The following is a 16364-nucleotide window of genomic DNA, read 5'->3' on the forward strand; positions in this document are numbered from 1 at the left end:
GGATAACTTTGTGTCAAAGCAAAAAGAAGTTTCTACAACAAATGCTGTCCAAAAAAGCAAAGTTGATTTGGTTTTGGTTTTTTTTTTTTTTTTGCAATTCAATAATAGTGTATAGCAGGAGCTTTAAAATACAGAGTGCTTCAGCTGTTCACTCTATTTGGAAAAGAAAATGAACAAATGTACATCACAAATGTAATTGGATGGAGAGGTAAACTGAACAAGACATGCTGTTTTAAAATGAATTTGCTTTGGACACAAAGGGGAAAGTTGCAGAGAAAGGGAGAAAATGAAGACATAAAACTCTGAGAATTCAAACTACTTCACCAAATCTCACAACTCTTTGGAAAATGCATTTTAAATTACTCAAAGACTCTGCAGCAGAAACATAAAAATCACGACAAACACAGCCCAGGAAGAGAACATGTTCTTTTTATACAATTTCCCTGTCTGTGCTGATTTGTGTATGCAGGCAGGACAGCTTTTTTTTCTCCAAAAAGTACAGAAAATATGAAATGCGATCTTACAACATTACACTAAAATCTGTCTCCAATTAGTATGCAGGATTCCAAAATGAGCTCTGAGCCACATGTGATATCTTTCAACTCTGACCCATACTTCCAAAAGAAACCCAAGTTGCTTATTATGATAAGGCTATCAGCTACAAACAGGAGCACAAGTCACAAAGTTTGCAGCAAGCTGCACGTTACTGGGATAAAAAAATCTTCAGCATAAAACAAGCCTTGCTAATTCTGTCTCTCCTTTATGTGGCCCATAATCAAAGTGCTCTATTGTGTTATTTGAGCATCTTCTTGAATTACTATTTCTTTGTAAAACTGTGCAGGTCAGAAAGCTGTTTGCCCACCAACAGCAGTGCAAAGGCATCTATGCTGAGGGAAAACTTTGAAGTGGGGACTCAGGACATACAACCCTTTTCTGGCCAGCTCCAGAGCAGAGGAGGAATTAGTCCGGGTTTAAACAGCCCATTCAGGAAACACACAGCCATGACATCTCCACTGAACAGCTCCACAAGGAACACCATTGACTGCCCAGGATATTTTATGTGAAATGTCCTTTATTCCCCACTTCCTTTTCCTATCAGTATAACTGATGAGTAATAGAGTGGTATCAAACTTCTTGATACTGAGTAGGGCAAGAAATCCCTCTAGCAACATCTTCAGACTCTAGAAATAACAAAACAACTAGATACCTACCCTTAGCACTCACTGACTTTTGCAGTATCCATGGCTACTAATCACATCCCTCATGGTCACCAGCACGGGAACCAGTTAATCAAACAGTGCTAAACTGCGCCCAGGAAAGGCAAATGCTGGGAAAAGTGATCCAATCTCATTTCCCAGCCAGTGCCACAAACTTTTCTACATTTTGGGGAGAGCTGCTTCATTCCAGCCAGGATATGAGAAGGGATTAGTGGTTTGGGTTACTAGACAAGGTCAGATAAAATTGCCTCTTGCATAGGATGCAACAGCTTTCCTAAATTCCGAGACCTTACTTCAAACATTATTCTGCACCTGTATCCTCTACATTTTTCTCATTGCTTCCAAATTCACAAAGACCTATAGAAATAAAGTAATTGTGCAATTAAAATAACCTGATTTGAATGCCTACAAAATAAACGCAGCTGTGATTATTTTAAACACTTTTAGCAACAGGTTTCCCAAATTGTACTAAGGTGGACCAGAGGCTCCTTACCTGCAGCCTCAGGGACGTTGTAGTCTCATCTCAAGCCGCCATCAACGAGCAACAGTTTTAACTATTTCAAAAGAACGGAAAAGATCAAGGTCACATGTCTAGAGAGAGCATTTGAGTTAGCTCCACAGCTCATGTACAGAGAAAGAAAGCAGGAAAAAAAGTAAAGTAAAACCACATCCTGCAAGAGCAAAAGTGAACCATCTCACCAGTGAGCAACTTACATCTAGGGGTTAGTGCAAAATTCTTCTGGATTGGAGAAGAAAACAGATTTTAAAGTATGAAAGAAGTTTCTTTGTGAAAATTGCAGCAAACAGGGAATGTTAGCTTTTGCAGAAGGTAAAGATGAGGTTTAAAAGGAAATGCTGAAAGGAATTACGATTCTTAAGCCTTAAGACAACTTCCCTTTTCTTACCTTGAATGAAACCCTTTGAGTACTGAAATAAATAGCTTGCAACAAATCTGCTCTGCTATTTTGAAATATAGCTTTAGTAAACAGGACACTTACTGTACTGTTTTCTAGATTAATAAGGTAGCAAGTTCTGGACAATCAGAGAGTTTGCTACTAAAAAAAACGTGTAGTAATGTGTACTATTTCCTGGTAGAGGTCAGACAGGCAAACACTTCTGTTTCTTTGATTTTCTGCTTTAAGATTTCACCATGAAGCTGCTGGCCTGCGTCACTTCCCGCTGCATCCCACACCCCAATGGTCCCTCTCAGGCAGGGGCAACCCAGAAAACCACCAGATACAGGCGCAGCTCTGCGCCTTCGGAACTCTGGAAAAGCCCCTTCCTTGTAAATGCCTTCATCAGCATCTGCCACATGGCCTTTTTTTCTTTCAGCAAGGAACAGCAATATCTTTCTGGTATTTCTAGGTCAACTTACAAACCAGAGCAGTGGGGATTCCCATGCAGGGCAGGGCTGTGGTGCTGTGGAGACAGTCACAATGCTGGTCAGGCTGAAGAGCTCTCTGGTAATGCTTTGGCAGAATAAGTGGATGTTTTTTGGTTGTCTCCCCCCAAAAAATTCCAAACAGCTGCCATATGACCTGGGAAAATCATGGCCATCCTGATGTTTAGGGATTTGTCCCAACAGTGAGGTAAAATGAGCTTTGTTGACAGGTGGAGCGCCTCAAGAAGCTCTGTCCCATCTGTACAGAGGTCCAACAACAGTCATTGGGTGCCCTAAAAGAGGATCTCACAGAATAACCCATGGTTGTAATAGAGGGAAATAAAGATAATGGAGATAGTAAAACTGTCCTAATGGAGACAGGAAACGAGGGCTGGGGCTGTGCCTGGACTGGATCTTGCGAAGGCCTACAAGGGGTTTGTGACGTATTTTACAAGGCTGCAAAGAAAAGACTGATTTGCAGGCAGGTCATTTCCTATTGCAGCAAGAAAAAAGATGCAAGAATATTCCTGTAGAGAGGAGCTTTAGCACATCATGCACTCACTGAATCAGTGGGGAAGCAAGACCTTCAGAGTCTCAAGAAACCCTCAGAGTCCAGCAATAAAACAGAGGGACACAGCCCCGTTGAAGGAATGGCAGAGCTCTTAGGCTACAGAGTGACCCTTTAATTATTATTATGCATTTTCCAGTAACTTCTACAAGATCCATTTCGTGGCCAAAGATCCAATTATGCCAAAGCCCACACAAAGCCAGAATCAAGACAGCCCTTGCTTCCAAATACTTCCTGTGTGTGCCGAGAGGCAGCACACAGGGACAGGCAGGAGAGGGAGCTGAACAGCACAACAGCTGCTCTTCACTGTTCTAAACTAAAATATCATTTCTTTGTAGGCCCTGCATTTCAGGGATGTATTTTAAAGTTGGACTTTTGGAATAAAGAAGTGAATGATGTCTATGAGCAGTGATGAGGGATTTCTCCCAGGTTTGAGGAGGTGAAAGAGCAATACAGTAATTTTCTGTAAAATAACCACTGCAGCACTAATTAACTGCTAACTCTTTAAAAAGCAGTATATGTTCCAACTTATTTTGTCATATAAAATAAATTTTAATTGAGAAATAAATTGTAGCTTCGTGGATCTCAAGATATTCCTCAAATAAAATCATTGGAAGCATTTTTACGGTCACAAAGTATTTGTGAGCAGTGTGGACAACAGAACTTCACCACCAAAATATGAAAACCCATCATCAAACCTGTAAAATGCTGCAGCAGAAGTTGCCTATGTTACCTGGTCCAAACCCTAGATTACTGGGGACACGACATTTTTCATGAAAATGTCTTTCACTGCACACCTAACATTTCACTCGAGTTGCAGACTGTCTGAGCTCCTTCACATCCATTTGACAGTATGTCAGCAGTGACAAAATTCTATAAAAGGATGGCAGCTTTGCATACAGCTCAAACTTATGCAGCACAAGCTTCCTGTGTGATCTCTGAAAGGCTGAAAATACTTTAGATGTGCAAAAAAAAAAAAAAAAAAAAAAAGCCACTTTTACAAAATCTAAGCGCTCATTTAACCTAAGTAAAACTAAGCAGGAAACAGAAGCTGCAGAGACGCTACCTGGAGCAGATTGCTGGGCAATAGGTTGGCCCTCGTGTTTGCTGTGCAAGTTAGAGATGGAGCATCATTTCTGAAGGGCTGATTTCTCATCCCTGTTTTAGTGGCTGATGGCGTCATTGCCTACGAGATGTGTCACCAAGCTGGTGAACATCCAGATTGCCTCATCTCATACCTCAGAGTACTGAGAACTAAAGCTAAAAAAGCAGTTTTTAAAAAAAGGCTGAGGGTGCTGAATGCCCATCAAATGTTATCAACTCTGTTATAATAAATTCAAGAGGTATCATATGCTTCCTCAGGTGCTTAAACACTGATTGCAAGACTTATTCTGGACCAGCAGTCTCCTGAGGGGGAAAGAAAACTTGAGTTTTTGTTGGTTTTGCCTAGTTCAGCCTTTACTCCCTCTTGTGATGACTGGCAGGCAGCCTGGTGTCTGGCTTGTAGAGCAGACACCCAGCAGCAAAACTAATTCAGTGGTTAAATCAAGCCATAACAGACAATGCAAACCTGACAGCACACAGGCACAGGCCTGGAAGATCCATTGTGGTTGATCAATGCCTGGTTGCAGAAGAAAATTATTTTTTTATTAATAAAAATGGCTAAAGTGCCAAAACTTTGCAAGTCACTGGGAAAAACCCTAGGAAACTAGGAGATGACATGGTGATCATGGAATCATGGAAGGGTTTTGTTTGGAAAGGCCCTTAAAGATCATAAAGTTCCAACCTCTTGCCATGGGCAGGGATACTTTCCACTAACTTATATTGCTCCAAGCCCCATCCAGCCTGGCCTCGGATAGCAAAAAATTGATTTTTTTCCCACATCTTTCACCAGAGAAATGGCATTTTTCATAATCTTAGAATATATAAAAAGGAGAAAAAATATTTTTGTCCCATGGCCATTAATTCATATTCTTGCTCATAGCAATTTTTTGCTCATAGCAATTGTTTGCTCAAATGCTGATGTCCGTTCAGCAGCCATTATTTTTTTTGCTACAAGGGCTTTGAATATTTAATCCCAGCAAAAACATTTCTGGAAGCACATTCCCATGTATGAAGAAGGCCACGCATGTGGCCACGTAACAGATTCCAACAGCTCGTAGTCCAAGTGAACAGCAGCCTCTCATATGTCACCTACTTGGGCTATAAATGCTCATTATGTAGGAGCCTGAATGTAAATGTCAATGTAAATGTACAGTAATGGCTAAATTCACACAACCCTCTCAACCACAACGTGCATTATAAACATCCTGGTGCCATCTTCCAAACCCTTTTACCCGCAGCTGACTTTCCCCCCAAACAACCCATTTTACCTACCATGGACTTCAAAGTGCAAGAGACATTTTAACAAAATGGTCACAGGTGGCAGGAAATAGATCTATAGAGATTCCCCAGCAGTTTAATGTTGGCTCTATGGAAGGAACATATGTGCTGCTTCTTGAGGTCTAAAACCCAGAACATTCACATTTTAGGAAAAAAATGATCTTGCGTTAAATCACTTAATAGCAGAGCCACTGAAGTTTTGATGACAGAGATATACTTTAGAAAGCAGCAGAGAAGTTTAGGATAGAACCCTCTGAACATTTACTTCCTAATAAACTTCATTTTGTCTTAAAATGAGGTTTGGATTTAGGAATATCCATAGCTAAAAAAATAACATATATTGTTTGGTTTAACCTCATTGTTTTTCAAGCTAAGTTACTGCTATATTTCATTGTTAAAGACAAAAAATAGGACACTCAATTCAACAAAAACTACTGGGTGAGAAAGTTCTACAAAAATCCAAACTGGTCTTTTTCTCTCTCTTTTCCAGGTGTTTTTAGAGATCTTGCCATTTCTTTTAAAAGCCAGCCTTGCCTTGGGCTATATTTAATAACTTAGAAAAGCCACTCCAACCCATTGTATAGCCATACTGTACTAAAAAAAGAGACAAAACCCCAGCATATGTTGATGCATTATGTAAAGACTTTCCTTGACAGGATTTAGTTACATGCAAGCTTGAAATGCAGTGTAAATGTATTTTCTGGAGTGCTAAAAGTACTACAATACCAAACTGCCAAAAAGGTGGTTTTACATCACACAATAAGGGACCTTAAAAGAAAGAGAGTTGTGCGCTCTGGGAGACAATATCTTGATCTATGAACCCATGATCAAGTCAGAGCTACAAAAACAGTCAATATTTTCACAGAGAAGGAAGAGTCTGGAAGGAATATATCAGTCCTTAGCACAAAAATGATGCTCCAGCCAGTGTTGTTTCTACCTCTACTACAAGAGTTTCAGCTACCTGGTGAATAGTTTCTAGTGAAGAAAGTCCCAAGCCCTGTAAAATCCCATGCTGAGAATTGATGCAGAAGAAAGATAAGATGTTCTGAGATATTTTCTCCTTCTGCTTCAGCCTTTGAGCGAAAAAAGTCTCATTTCTACAGTACCAAAGTTCCCATTCACAATAAATAAATAAATAAATGAATATAAGCAAGCAGTCACAGAAGCTATTCGCAAAAACAATGTGTCCCCATCAAATCTAGTGGAAATAAGAATTGCTCAAGCCATTTTTTGCCTTTTACTAATAGAGGCTTTATCCAAGTGGCAGCTCCGCTCTCACCCTACTCCCTCCCATGCTGCCATCCCAGAGTGCATCAGAACAATCCAGGCACTGGAGCCAGAAAAAAGAAGGCAACAAATGTAGGGGAAAGTCAGTTGCAGGATGGCAAAATCCTCTGCAGACAGATGAATGTCCTCTCTTGTGTCCAGAAGCTCCCAGGGGAGACTGTGCTACCTGGAATGGACTGGGAAACAACAAAATAAATTAGTTTATCAAAGACTTGAAGCAGTTAGCTGAATTAATTAATTCAGTATGTCAGTTCCAATCACTTCCTGTAATTTTATTTGCTCATGTAATACACAGATACTTCTAGTTTATCTGCATGACTCTACCCTATTGCCCTTCTCCCCAGCTCCCTCCTTCTGACAGAGAATTGCTGTATTCTTACAGGATATGGGAGATATCAGGAAATCAGGTTGTTGGTGAATGGGGGAATCCAGATCTCAGGAAGGAGAAAAGAAAACAAAAAAAAAAAGAATAAAGGTATCTGCAGTGCAACTTGTAGCCACCAGGCTGAGTATTAGATATGTTTGGCTGTTTGCACTTCTTGGAAGACTCAGTCACAGCAGCCACCTACAGAAAATAAGCATGTCCTTACTCAGAGCACTTCAGCATATCCATAGAAATACAGCGAACTTCAGCTTGCTCCAAACAGACAAAAATAGAAAACTGATAGCCCTCATTCTATAGCCCTTGAGCTTGTTCCAGTTTTTCAGTTCCTTTTAATTCTATAGTCTGTGGTCTCTTAAGTCATAGACTTCCTTTTCCCTTGTTTCTCAAGGCCACGCTGCCCTCTTTGCTCAGGTCCATGCCTGTAATATTGCTTTTTTGGGTCTCTTTTTATTTTATTAATCTGCCAAGATTAATCGAGACTCTCCTAAAGCAGGTACAGAACACTGTCATTCCCCAATGCTGCAGTTACCTCCTTAGGTTTTCATGGAAGAATCACCTTCAGGCTACAACAGAAGGAGCCTGGAGCCATGTTTTACATCATCTCCACTCTTGCATGATGTGTGGGTGTGGGTGTTTAGCAAAATTATTGCAATGCTGATTTCTTCTCAGCCAGAATTGGACCTTCTGAGCTGTGAGAAATGTTCATCCACATCCATTTCTGTAAGTCCAGGCAAGCTCTGTGACAGGACAAAGTGTATCATCAGCAGTTCCAAAGGAAAGGGGTATTTAGAGCTAGGTAATAATCTTAGGAGTATTTGGGATGTAGGAAAGCGTGAGAAAGGGAGTCTCTGCTGCAGCCACTGTATGTTTATTAAGGCTTAATTAATGACAAACCCTTCAGTCCACCTCCACACCTGTGTTATCAATTCACCTTTATTTCAAGCTGCAGTTACTGTGACCCTCCTCATTCTTCTGAGCACAAAACCATTAAACATTGGGCCTGTTGGGAAAAAATATTCTCCATGAGGCTTTTTAATCCTGGTTTATTCTTCCCTTGTAACAGGGTCTGCAGAACCAACTTGCAGTCATTACTCATTTCTTCACAGAGCCAAGAGTTCTTTTTGATAACCTTTAACAGCGAGAGTCGATGGAGGCACCAGCCCTTCTCCCCTTGTGCATAAGCTTGCAAATCTAAAATAGGGCCTTAATGAAAAAAAATTTAAATATTTTAACTCCACAGTATATGTCATTATGATATATTGAACGCAAAGCAGCTGTTCCTGACAGATTTGGCATATAACAGGGGTAAAGTAATTTTACACAAATCATTATGTTCATTATATTAAATTAATAGATTAAAATTAGTCAGAGATGTTTTGTAAGACCATCTTACTCACAGAGCCCTTTATCCTTATATTCTAAGAGGGTTTTTTTTTTCTCTCCTCAATATTCTGTGCAGAGAGGACATAAATGCCCTGATCACTTGGAGCATAAGCCCCTAAATTCATGGCTGTTGAGCCTTTTCAAATATAAGCATCTGAAGAAAAGGTACTTAAGGGAAATGGAAAACGACATCATTTTTTTCCTGATCTTTTGAAGAATGATTTTTTTTCCCCATCCTACAGGAACAGCTTCTGGACTAATTTTTCCTACCAAAAGCTTTAAAGTCTAAAATTCATCAAACATCTTGTCCTCAGAGACAATGTCATCCAAGTTCAAAGGATCCATAGCCCTGCAAAGCTGATGTCTTATTTCAGAGCTCACGCCTTTGTTTTCATCAAATGTTTGATTTCATCAAATTAAGCCACTTCTTATACTCCCCATAAATGTGAAAAAAAAATTAAAGGCAGAACCAAACCTCTTGATTCTCTGGAGAGGACCACATATATACACACACATAGATGTACATGTATATCATATACATTAATTTCGTATGTTTTTCTGATTTTTTTCAGGATAGACTTATTATATATACCATCAAGTTTTTCATATGCTTTTGAAGAGACTTTGAATTGAAAATAGTAGCCTTCCAAGACATTTGTTTTAATGATCATCATTGTAATTAAGAGCATGCTTTTCATAACTAAATATAAGAATTTTTTTCAAGTCAAGTCTGGGTCTGATTACCGATGGAGCAATTTCAAGATCTTTTGTTGAGAAGCATTTCAATATTCATTCAGAAAAATGTCAGGAGAACAGACTTCAACATAGAACTTTGGTGATTCATACTTATTCTGGTATTTTATCACTTCAGCTTTAATATCCAGTTAAAGAGAGAAAGTTTGAATAAAATAAGAATACTAATGAAAATCAAGCAGTCATATGCTGCATCGTCTTCCACAGAATTTAGGATATTCCAAAAATTGACACATAGCTTTATCCTTCATCCATATCTGATACAGAGCAATGCAGAATCTTTCATTTAGTAGTTAAATTTGAGAAGTTGAGAGTAGCTTCTTTTCAAAATTCAGTGTACTTGTCACTGCTGTATTAATGCAGAAGAAATTTATCTTTTCTAATCCAAATTCTTTCAAAATCAAATGAAACTTGAATGTTACAATGAGGTTTATAAACTCATTAAATTAACCTGACAGCAAACTACATTGAAACTAGAAGTTAAACAAAAAAATCAGGGAAATAGTTTAGTGGTGGACTTGGCAGCATCAGGTCTATGGTTGGACTCAGTGACCTCGAAGTATTTTCCAACACAAATGATTCTATGATTCTATAATAAGTGGGATTTTCACATCAGTTTAAAAATAAGGAAAACCCCACACTTTCAGGGTCAATAAAGAGAACTCAGAAGCAGGTGCATACAGACTTTCACTCACAATTCCTCTAAATGAGACCTTCATCTCTTTTCTCTTCAAGTTGGAGCAGTACAGAAAAGTCCAGAAGCATCCTTAAAAAGGAAGGTCCACATATTTACAAGTTACCCAGTTGCAAGGTGCTTTCTATATAAGAAGGTAAGAATTGGCAGCATGTCTTGTCTCGTGGCCACAATCGTTTAAATTAGGTATCACACAAAACATCATCTGAGCATTTCACACCAACTTTCAGCTCAGGGGTTAAAACTGCTTCCATGTCCTGTCTGAAGAATGAATATTTCTGAATATTGCCTTTCACCTCCCAGGTGAAAATTAAAATAACACACTCATTAAGAAGAAGCAAGGTTTTGTATGCTTGACAGCCCTCAGTGAGTAAAAGAGAAAATACAGGCAAAAAAATTACAAGCATGTTTCTGTTGAGATTCATTAACGACATTGAGAAGCTCCCAGTTCTTACAGCCTTTTGCTCAGGCACCAATGGGAACCACGCAGATGTCCACTCCCAATTACCTTTGGAACAGCCACCCCAGCCCAGGAAAACTGAGGCACCAGGAATATCCTTGGAGTAGCAAAGTTGCAAGTTGAACTCAAGAGGCTCGATTTGGCCCCTGTTGCCAAAATTATGGGGCAACCTCCACCCCACTACACTTCATGAATATCTTCATATTTGTACCTTGTACAGGGATGATACAGCTGTCGCTCACTTTTATTTCAGACGAAGGGGTCTTGGTGCTGTTTTCCCCCACTCTCATTTCAGAAGCCTGTATAAATCTTGCCCCACATGGGAATAATTTTGAACATATTGAATAATGATTTTTCTACGTCTCTCCCACTTTGATGTAGCCTCCGAGGAGAAAGAACTATCCTGGATATACCACTTGGTCATGTTTTAACAATTTGAGGATTGCTTCAAAATTCTTCAATAAAATGTAAGGTAAAAAAAAAAAAGAACAGCTGAATTAAGTTCAGTTGATAAGAGGCCCCATCCTCCCCCAATTATAATGGAGCAACTTTTTGAATATATACTTTAAATTCACAATTCGTTTCTTATTTTTAAAGCTATATTTTATCATTTGATTAATTGCTTAAAACTGTACACAAAGATAAAGGGAACTTTGAAATTCATACCTTGGAGTATTAACATGTACTCAGGACTAGATGTAAATGTCAGAGAGAAAAAAGATCTAATGAACTCTTTATTGGTGAAATACAGTATTGCAGCTGCCCAGAATTTTAAAAGGTTTGTAGCCAGCTCCAAAGCCAAATAACCACAGAAGTTTACTTACAGCAGGACTCTCATTCAGCATTTCCAATCTCTTCTTCCAGGGTTCTTTTAACATTAATAAAATGTCCAGAGAAAAAAATAATAAAAAGAAAAAAAGTGCAACCACAGAAGAATTTTTCTGTCTAGAAAATTACACTGCCATAAGTTTTCTTTTTCCCTGATGTCTTCTCTGCCATAATAATGGTTTCAGGATTTAAATCCTTTGCTGCTATTGTGACTTCAAAGCCTTAAAACTGCAATTGAATGAAATAGTTCATCTGTCATTATTCAAATATGAAGCAATTATGATGAAATAAAGATAGAATTCCATTGAGAAATACTCCAATCAATTCTCACTTATATTTAACTAGAAACATAAAACGATGCTTAGAAGAATAAGTTTAGGTAATAAAAACTCGGGATATAAAAAGTATGAATTACTGATCTATAACTTACTCATTTCTGAATAAGCTGTCTAAATATATTTCACAAATATTGACAAAAGTTTAAGCTTACGATGCAAAACTGTCTCTCAGCTGGTCTCAGAAAGTGGGTAGCTTTTCAGAAATATATTTGCACCAGTTTGAATGCCCAGAGGTTCAGATGAGGACCTGCAGAGGTTTTGGGGGGTCTCTGGCCAGGTCAGCTGCCTCTGAAGTGTGTTTTATAGGTGGGTATAGGAAATAGCACACCTACCTCAGCCTTGGCTTCATTATAACAGTGATCATGGCAGTGCTGGGTCAGTGGTGGGACTCGATGATCTTGGAGGTCTTTTATAACCTCAGCAATTCTGTGACTCAGGGAGAGGCATTAAAATAAAATATTGATGTTGCTGCTTTGATGATGACACATCCTGTCAGGGGCTTCTGTGGATTTAGCCCAAAATGCTTATTTTCACCTTTGTGAACCCAACCAAAGCCCATCCCTAGGCCAGGGGCTAGAATTCCACAGGGTTTTCCCACTTGTACCCAGTTCTGTTTGGGAATATCTAACACAGGTTTAAAAGTTAATTATTTTGTTTTAGTATCTTCCATCCTTTCTTGCATCGTTCTTGCTCAATCTACCGATTTATAATAATTTGCTGGTAAAATGAAATCAAGGTGGGTTTTGTAGTTGTCAGACGAGGACATCCAACATTTTGGGGTTAAACTCTTTGAATGAGCCACATTCTCAGTCATGCCACAAGCTCAGATGAAAAAATTACTATGTCGTGCCTTTTTCTTCACTCTGAGTATACTGTTCTTTTGGAAAACAAAGGCATCCTTTTCTGCTTGTGAAGGAAGACTTTGTCTTCTCTTTGGTGTTCCTGTGGCAAAACAAGGTTAAAAATGCACAGATGGATCCTATAGTATTTTTTCCTCATCTTTTCAACAGTTGCAGTGAGCCTAAGAGTTCTGGACACTTTTAAATTTTATTGTGCTGAAAAAGATCACACACAACCAGGGATCTTCATATTCACATTTACCTTCATTTGTAAGCATTTTCTCACTCTACCTGGGTATCAATTTTCTGTCATCTGCAGATCCTCATATTCTGCAGTTCAATTTGAAAAATGTAATTTCTTCAAACAATCCAAGAACAAAATTTTATCACAATTAGAAAGCAGTGGTACTTAATACTGACTTTTAAATCAGAGATGTAACTAGCAAGAAACATTCGGGGTATATACAATTAATTGTTTCACACATAATTATTCCTGCTATTACTCTAACTGTGATAACTTAAAGCATTTGAAAAATCCCTTGATATTCTTTTGCTAAATAATATGTAAAATACTGACACCTAATGTTAACTTCCAGTATTATTCATTTTGCAAAACTTTTACTTCAAGGAGGGAAAGATCGTGTGAAACTGGTGCTTACGCTGCAATTTTATTTCAGTAAAATGAGTAAACTGCAATATAGTCTTCCCTAGCTTTTTGGAAATAATTTTCTGAATTTACATATATACACCTATAAATGCAAGGAGCTTTCAGGTTTATCATCACAGCTCACAGGTAAAATGAGAGAGTAACTTTAAAAAGTTGAAATAAGTGAGTTTTGATGCACTGAATTTAACCAAATCCACCAAATGGAACACAAATACTTATTTGTAAAATCAGTATTTGTACCTGTAGCTTGAAATGATACTAAAAGACAAAATACTATCAAATATTTATTTTTAATCTGTTAGTCTTCGAAACCTGAACTGCATATATTTAGTACTTTACCTACTATGTGGTTCACTTTCCTCAACCAGAGACACAAAAAATTATTTTCACAGTTTGTGAATTAAAAGCAGATCTCAAACGTCACAAAAATCACTGTTTATCTCCCCATAACTGCCAAGACAGCTCATCTAAACCAGAGGTCTAGATGTTATTTAGAAAGAGATTTTAGGATTCTTACTCCTCTGGGCTTTCTTACAAGAAGGTTCAGCTGATACCAGAATAAGATATTTTATAATACCACCTAGATCCAGATCTGGATTTGTATTAAGCTTGCCTGACTTTATAGGGAAGGCGTGAGTGACTGTTGGCACAGGTGCTGCAAAGGCACTGACACTGAGTTAAACCCCTTTTCAACACTGTGGACCTGCACATTCTTATATTCAGTGCTTTTTCATCAACTGTTACTTTATGTAAAATGGTCCTTTTCTAAGATCCTGTCACTTGACAGATAAAGTAGCTGAGCTGCAGGTGCAAGGATAAAAATAAACACACAAAAACACAGGTACCTAGTCTGCAACAGAATGATCCAGTCTCAGCTGAACTGAGGAGAGATGACCTCAGTGTAATCAAAACCCCTTGAGTGAGACAGAGCTTCCCAACTGATTAACCCTCCCGTGCTATTCTTTGTAACAATATTCTGGTTAAAGAAGCTCTTCTTACTTTTCACAAGAGCTAAAAATACCAACAAATGCTGTATTTGCAGTTCTTTTAGCTTCCCCCTGCACATTACAACCAACAAAATAGGTGTTACTGCAGCAAGGATTTTAAAACTACCCATCTTAAGGGAATTTTAGAGAACAGGTAGGTGCTGTGAAGGCCCTTGGGTTTCCTTGTGCAGCAGGAGATGCTCTAAGGGTGTGAAAATTTCCACCAGTAAAAGTGACTGTAAGCAAAACTGGAGAAGACCTCACTTCCCCCCAAAATCCTTCCTCACCCTTGAAGTAGAATAAAAAGTATCACAGAATCAGAGTAGTTTGAGTTGGAAGGGACCTTTTAAGGGTCTTCTAGTCCAAATCCTGTGCCATGGCAGGGACACCTAGAGCAGGTTGCTCAGAGCCCCATCCAACCTGGCCTTGAATGTTCCCAGAGGTGCATCCACCACTTCTCTGAGCAACCTGTTCCAGTGTTTCACCATCTTCACTGTAAAAAACTGCTCTCTTATATCTAACCTAAATCCACCCTCCTTCACTTTAAAACCATCCCCCCTTGTCCTATCACATCAGTTTGTCCCCATCTTTATTATAGGCTCCCTTCAGATACTGAAAGCACAACTGGATGCAATTTTCTAAGTGTTTCATACCAAAAATGAGACTCATTGAACATCATCAGAGAGGAAGTTTCAGCTGATTCTTGGAAAACGCTGAGTGAATAGCTACAGACTTTAGGGCTTAATTGCCAATTATGCCAAGGTGTTATTTATGCCTTAAAACAACTTTGGATAAAGAGTTGGTGAAATGTAAGCAGTTTTTCTGCATTGCTTTTGCCTGCCTGGTGCAAATCTCTGTAAAAATTCGGGCCACACGGTGAGTTAACAATGAGATATTTTGATGCTGCTTAAAGAGCTCAGGGCTCATTTTGCCTAATCCAAACTAAGCCTCACTAAAGCTGCAGGGAGTGTTCGTACAGCCCTTCACGCTGCCTTACACAGGTCTACAACTGTTCTCAGCTTTCTTCAGCTCCTCCTCTCCAACATGACTACCTAGAAAGATAAAATGGGTTTTTTGGCCAACTATACCACAACAAAGAAGGTATCAGCAATGTAAATTCATTCTTCAATTAAACCAGAATTTCAAAATATTGGGCTCTTTGAAAAACTCAGTGTGCAGCAGTCAGGAGTTTTGAAACAACTAATTCTTCAACTTTTACTTTTCAAGTATACCCTGTACTTTAAATAGAATTACTAAATTAAAAATGTAAATTGAACTGTATCTTTTAACAGCTGGTGATTTGTCTATTTTCCACATTTTATTATGCATAATTTTTATAATAAAGAAGGATTTTTTTTTCATCCCTGTTCTAGTTGATAGCAATTCTTCCATGCTTCTCAAAGCTAATGTAATAAAACTACATAAAATGTTTAAGAAAAGCCCCATTAAAATATACAAAGCATACTAATTCATGAAGTCAAAGTCAAAGCAGAGTGGAAATATGAGCTTTAATAAAACTATGTCTGTTGTAAATAACTATTCAAGCACAGTCATTTTTTTGCAAATTGCATGGGATATAGCTCGGTCTACTCGAAGCAAAGAATCGCTCAGCAGGATAAATGCATCTTAGTCAGAAATAGATTAAAAGATACAGCTGAGCCATCAATAAGAACCAGATAGCATGGTATTATTTGCTGTTTGTTTTGAAGATGTAATTGCAGATCCCAGGATTTCAATAAATCTGTGCACATCATGGAAAGAATTGTAGAGAGGAACCGGGGCAACACGAAGAGCGTTTGGTTCTCGCATGTCACACTGCAAAACAGAGAGGGAACATTCAGTAAATTCAGGTCACTTCATGTTTATCTGTCAGGCTATATTTCTAAATGCCACAACTTGTCTTCAAGGAAGAATGACTGGACTGACAAAGAGGCACGTGTAAAAGCTTTGGGATCCTCAAGCAACTACAGTGAGGAGCGGGATTGTGAAGAACTTAGTAAGAAGAGTAATGTTTTGCCTAAAAAAAGGATGCAAATCTCAGGATTGGCAGGACTCTATCAGTGCCATTGAGGGCTTCCAACCAGCCATGTAGCCCCAAAATTCACCTTAGTGCCTACAGCAACTCAGAGTTGAAAAGGCACACAGTTGATTAAAAAAAAAAACAACAAACCAAACACAACAAAACCCATTCCAGTA

General features: G+C 38.6%; 2 protein-coding genes across 7 annotated transcripts in view; both read right to left on the reverse strand.

Annotated features, from left to right (window-relative positions):
* The window catches only part of ARHGAP15 (Rho GTPase activating protein 15), a 321487-nt gene extending 319346 nt beyond the window's left edge, over positions 1 to 2141 (reverse strand). The window contains exons 1-2 of one of the 2 annotated variants that reach the window (XM_017740245.1): positions 2123 to 2141; positions 1711 to 1771 (exon numbers count right to left, since the gene is read on the reverse strand). The gene's annotated coding sequence lies outside the window, so the exon portion shown is untranslated. Of the gene's footprint in view, positions 1 to 1710; positions 1772 to 1931; positions 2043 to 2122 lie in introns of those variants that run through there. The other variant, XM_008638204.2, reaches the window with a different exon arrangement.
* Positions 2142 to 15651: 13510 nt separating this feature from the next.
* Positions 15652 to 16364, reverse strand: part of KYNU (kynureninase) — a 58447-nt gene continuing 57734 nt past the window's right edge. For all 5 annotated transcript variants that reach the window (XM_017740270.1, XM_017740268.1, XM_017740267.1 and 2 more), the window contains one exon: positions 15652 to 15983. In XM_017740270.1, the coding sequence (XP_017595759.1) occupies positions 15831 to 15983 (153 nt within the window). In that variant the 3' untranslated portion in view covers positions 15652 to 15830. The remainder of the gene's footprint in view (positions 15984 to 16364) is intronic.

Source organism: Corvus brachyrhynchos, unplaced genomic scaffold (assembly GCF_000691975.1).
Source record: "Corvus brachyrhynchos isolate BGI_N302 unplaced genomic scaffold, ASM69197v1 scaffold126, whole genome shotgun sequence".
Taxonomy (NCBI): domain Eukaryota; kingdom Metazoa; phylum Chordata; class Aves; order Passeriformes; family Corvidae; genus Corvus; species Corvus brachyrhynchos.